We start from the raw sequence: 5,497 nt of genomic DNA on the forward strand, positions 1-5,497 counted from the left end.
CTTATAGCTTATGTCGAGAGCTTTCCAAAACACTGTAATAAAGTATTTTTTTATTAAGTACTTTTTGAGTTATTTTATATTTTAATCTGACATATTTTGATATAAAAATTAAAATATCTCGTAAAATATTTAGTTTTCGATAATCTTACCGTAATACTTTTATGTATAGAATAATGAGACAAATCAATTAGTGTAAAGAAAAAAACAAATAATTGTTTTAAAAAATACATTGTAAATAATTACATATTTTTTCTTAAAAACAATTATTTTTTTTTACTAATTGATTTGTCTCATTATTCTGTACATAAAAGTATTACGGTAAGATTATCGAGAACTAAATATTTTACGAGATATTTTATTTTTTATATCAAAATATGTCAGATTAAAATATAAAATAACTCAAAAAGTACTTAATGAAAAAATACTTTATTATAGTGTTTTGGAAAGCTCTCGGGATAAGCTATAAGAATATGCAATAAAAAATAGGGGATTCCATTTAAGAAATTAAAGGTGTCCTTGACTTGACCTTAACGATGCCATCCAAGGTCAAACCAATGACACCATCTTATGTTCCCCTCAAAACCATACAATTTTTGTTCAAAACGTTTTTCTCTAAAATGCTTAGTTTTTGAAAGAAAAGGGGTGTATGGGTGGTCTAGGACACCCTGTATATATCACGAATACATCGTTGTATTCGTTTCAAACAGTGCTACAATTTTTATCATATCGAAATATCCACATTATTATAAAAAAATTATGCATACCTCTCCGTTCGTTAACACAGATAGTTTTTGAAAGCAACCATTATGCCCACAATAGAGTTCAGTTTGAAACATTTAATTTGATATCTATTTGTTATGGTCTATCTTTTTTAGTTTAAAAGATAAAAGGGGATAGTCACTTTTTTCAAAACACTATAATAAAATATTTTTTCATTAAGTATTTTTTGAGTTATTTTTTATATCTTAGTCTGACATATTTTGATATAAAAAATAAAATATTTCGTAAAATATTTCATTTTTGATAATCTTACCGTAATATTTTATGTACAGAATAATAAGACAAGTCAGTGTAAAAAAAAGAAAAAAAACCAAATAATTGTTTAAAAAAATACATTGTAAATAATTACATACTTTTTCTTGAAAACAATTATTTTTTTTTATATCATAAGATTATCAAAAACTAAATATTTTACGGAATATTTTATCTTTTATATCAAAATATGTCAGACTAAGATATATTTATTTTTCAAATAAAATATATAAATTTTTCTATATGATAATGGGCAATTTTTTCATTTTAAATTTTATTTTTTCTATAAGAAAGATGCAAAAATTATTCTATTATTTTTTAAGATGTATTTATACATATATATGTATTATTGAACTCTATATACAGTTCAATAATATTTATCACGCAGTTGCTAGGAAACTCGTTATTTTGATAAATTGACAGTTATGATTTTTAAAAAAATTCTCAGTTGACACCAATTCAAAATAATTATTTTAAAATTATTTCAAAATTACTAAATTTTATATATTCCATGTATATGTATATTAATATCATAAGATAAAAATATAGAAAATATAACAAAAAAAGAGCAACAAGTAATTTTAGAAGAAAATTTCTCGTTTCTAAAGTGCTGTACAATTTTAGAAGCAAAAATGCCCTGTGATGGTAAAAATCCAAATTGTGATAGAAGACGCGAATTACTAGCGCAACTGAAATGTGTAATCAGCTCTATGGATAGGAAGTAAGATTTTTATTTAGCTTGATGTTGATGAGTATGTGTGGAATGTGGAATGAGTAATAGTTCATCGGAATTGTATGTGTAGGAAACCATGTGAGTGGGACGAGCCACTTTGTCCACCTATAATATATTGCCCTGCAGAACTACCATCTTGTATTCAGTCTTTTGTAAGTTCCTAGCACTAGTTTTTTCTATTTGCTCCCTTTAAGGCCCTTGCACAATACTAGGCGATAGCGATAGCGATAGGCGGCAGCGATAGCGATACAAATAGAAACAGAAAATTTCAACACTAAAGAATGCATATGCCAATGCAGAATGTTCTCTGCAGAGAATAACATTCTGCATTGGCATATGCATTCTTTAGTGTTGAAATTTTCTGTTTCTATTTCTATCGCTATCGCTACCGCCTATCGCTATCGCTATCGCCTAGTATTGTGCAAGGGCCTTTAGGCTGTATTTCGATTCCCCACCCGGGTGCACTCGATATTATAGACTAGATTCAGAGAGCACGCTTTTAGCGCTATGAGCGTGTTCTATCCTTGTTCAACTTTTGGTAAGTAATAAAGATAGAACGACTCTGTTAGCCAAAGAGTAAAGAATAACAGGAGTGAACATTTAGTGTTAAGCAAGCGAACGGAAGTGACTATATATAAGGCCCTGCGCACAATAGAGAAAATATTAGGAATAGGAATAAAATATTAAATATCAGGAGGAGCAATTTGGAATTATTTTACTTCAAACAAGGAAACGGAATGGATTAATTATTATTTCTAATTTCTATTTTTTTATTTCATTATGCGTTAATCCATCCCGTTCCCTTGTTTGAAGTAAAATAATTCCAAATTGCTCCTCCTGATATTTAATATTTTATTCCTATTCCTAATATTTTCTCTATTGTGCGCAGGGCCTAAGTGGACGGTCAAGATGGCCGCTCAGGGACGAATTGCAGCATGACAGAGACACTGGAAGTACTTCAAAGACCTGGCAATACACTATGATCTTACAATTAACACTTATTAATAATATTTTTTTAGCCTGATATTGGCTTTTCCTCTTACTTATTTAGAATCGATGATCGTGCGCAAAATAAGTGCAGATTGGAACAAGTAAGGCAATAAGTGGCTGTACACGGCCTTGAAAAATCTCGAAAAAAGTAGACGGTCAAGATGGCTGCGATGACGTATTAAGGCCCTCACACACAAATTGACATAGCTGCATATGCATAGCATAAGACCATCTGGACCAATAAGCATGCTATGTAAATCAATATGGCGATTTGATTTCGATGCTCATTGGTCCAGACGGTCTTATGCTATGCATATGCAGCTATGCCAATTTGTGTGTGAGGGCCTTTAAGCCTGATCTACAATGAGTCGTTAGTCGTTAGTCGCAAGCAAATTGATCAACCACAGTCTATTATTCCAAGAATATTCTAGGAAGAATCGATTGTGGTTGGTCAATTTGCTTGCGACTAACGACTAAGGACTCATTGTAGACCGGACATTACCGTTCGCAATATGTCTACTCCCACTACTGATATGCTCACTCCTGTTATTCTTTATGGCCTTCGCACACTGAACGCGTTGAGCGATGGACGATATCCAATGAGAGCTCTGCTTCATCGCGTCCAGTGTGCGAGGGCCATTACTCTTTGCTGTTAGCCCTGATAGCGTCTCCCCGAACCCAGCCATAATGTACGTGCCATATACTATAATTTCGGATGCACCCACAAGGTGTGAACCCATGCAGCAGAATATCATAACGCGGAACGAGAGCGGAACCAATCACGAGCGTTCCGCAGTTTTTGCAACATGGATTCCAAGGGTGCAAACCCATGGCAGCGGAAAACCTATTCCGCTAGAAACTATTGAAAACAGAACGAAACTGTGGAACGCTCGTGATTTCCGCTCTCGTTCCGCGTTAAGCCCGAATCACACCAGCGGCTCGCGGCTGCGATTGCGATTGCCTCAGCCAATCGAAAAGCACCATTTGCAAGTATGATTGGAGCGTAGCAAATCACAATCACAAACGCAATCGCAATCGCAGCCGCAAGCCGCTAGTGTGATTCGGGCTTTACGCTAATCCGCTGCATGGGTTCGCACCCACAGACTTGATGCACCTGAGTGGGAAATTGGAACACAGCCTTAAAGCCCGTATCAGATTACGCATTGAAGATTGAGATTGAAGATCGAAGATTGAAATTTGACCAATCAGGACAAAGAAATTTTAGTCCCTTTTATTCTGATTAGTCAAATTTCAATCTTTAATCTTCAATCTTCAATTTTCAATGCGTAGTCTGATACGGGCATAAGGCTTATTTTACAATAAGTTGTATGTCGTTAGTCGTAAGCAAATTGACCAATCACAGTCGAATATTTTCGGAATAATCGACTGTCGTTGGTCAAGTTGCTAACGACTAACGACGTACGACTTATTGTAGGACGGGCTTAAGGCCGGTTCTACAATAAGTCGTATGTCGTTAATCGTAAGGAAATTGACCAATCACAGTCGATAATTCCAAAAAATATTGACTGTGGTTGGTCAATTTGCTTACGGCTAACGACATACGGCTTATTGTAGAACCGGCCTAAAGGATCAGGTTTAGTTAATCGGCTTTCATTGACTACGTTTACACGTCACCCCTAATCGGGTTTAATAACATCCGTAGTTCGAAGGCTGGCCAATCACAGTCATTCCATTCTTCAGAGGAATAGCTGTGATTGGTCAGTTTCACAACTACGGATGTTATTAAACCCGATTAAGGGTGCCGTGTAACAGAGCTCATTAACAATAGTTTAATTAACTATTTTAATCATCTGAATTCTTTAGAATCAACATTTATATAATTCGATTTATTTGTGAAATATATTATAAATCGACTGATTTTAAACATATATATTGCAGGGATTTGTCAAACCGTGTAAGAGTTTTGATTTTCGCTCCAGCATAAGGTACAGATGTGAATGTATTAAAAGAAATGGACTACAAGATAGATGCATGATGTGGGATTGCATGGGTAGACCAGAATGTATGACAAAACTGTATCCAGTCTGTGAACCAGGTCGTGCCGCTTTATTGAAGCTAACCGATTTGGGTGATACAGAGGTTGCTCTTAGAAAATTCTATTCAGCGGATCAAGCTAGAGAGGCCGCTCTGGCTGCGTATTGTAAATTATCTTGCGATAAAGTTCATCAAAAACAAATTTTGTCATGCAATAACGAAGTTCTTTGCGCACCTCCAATATCTTGCGCAAGAAGTGACGTATCGAATAACAATGATAATAATTTGTGGTGTAAATCGTTTTGCGGTGACACTTCGTCATCATATCAAGTTTGCGTACCGTCAGTATATCCTAATTATATGTTAGAATCTTGTGGCGTATGTTGTCCACCTCGTAAATTAGAAGAAACTTGTTTCTCATATAATTCACCACTGTATTTGCCTTCCTATCCACCAACTTGCTTATCTTGTTCGACAATTTAACTTTCAAGATCTTTTAATAAACTTATTCAATATTTATTCAATTGGCTTTATATCCAAGCAGAATAGAAAATCACAATAATATCAAAATGACATCATAATGACTATCAAAAGTCGTCATTATGATGTCATTTCGATGTCATTTCGATGTCATCTTGATGATCATTTGATATAATTTTGATTTTCTGTTCTGCTTGGGTATATATTTCTCTCTTTCTTTAGACATTGTTATATACTTTGAAATATATATATTATATTGTTATATGT

At 34.0% G+C, this 5,497-nt stretch overlaps 1 protein-coding gene and 1 long non-coding RNA gene across 4 annotated transcripts in view; one reads left to right on the forward strand and one right to left on the reverse strand.

Annotated features, from left to right (window-relative positions):
- LOC115245810 overlaps positions 1–2,932 on the reverse strand; it is an 11,104-nt gene extending 8,172 nt beyond the window's left edge. Inside the window, exon 1 of the long non-coding RNA XR_003885602.1 lies at positions 2,809–2,932. This is a non-coding gene — a long non-coding RNA (uncharacterized LOC115245810). The remainder of the gene's footprint in view (positions 1–2,808) is intronic.
- LOC115245809 (DNA helicase MCM8-like) overlaps positions 1–5,271 on the forward strand; it is a 16,877-nt gene extending 11,606 nt beyond the window's left edge. For 2 of the 3 annotated variants that reach the window (XM_029824290.1, XM_029824291.1), the window contains 3 exons: positions 1,657–1,753; positions 1,836–1,917; positions 4,655–5,271. In XM_029824290.1, coding sequence (XP_029680150.1) covers positions 1,657–1,753; positions 1,836–1,917; positions 4,655–5,233 — 758 coding nt within the window. In that variant the 3' untranslated portion in view covers positions 5,234–5,271. Of the gene's footprint in view, positions 1–1,355; positions 1,544–1,656; positions 1,754–1,835; positions 1,918–4,654 lie in introns of those variants that run through there. The other variant, XM_029824292.1, reaches the window with a different exon arrangement.
- The last annotated feature ends 226 nt before the right edge of the window (positions 5,272–5,497 follow it).

This window comes from Formica exsecta, unplaced genomic scaffold (assembly GCF_003651465.1).
Source record: "Formica exsecta isolate Colony F162 unplaced genomic scaffold, ASM365146v1 scaffold1316, whole genome shotgun sequence".
Classification (NCBI taxonomy): domain Eukaryota; kingdom Metazoa; phylum Arthropoda; class Insecta; order Hymenoptera; family Formicidae; genus Formica; species Formica exsecta.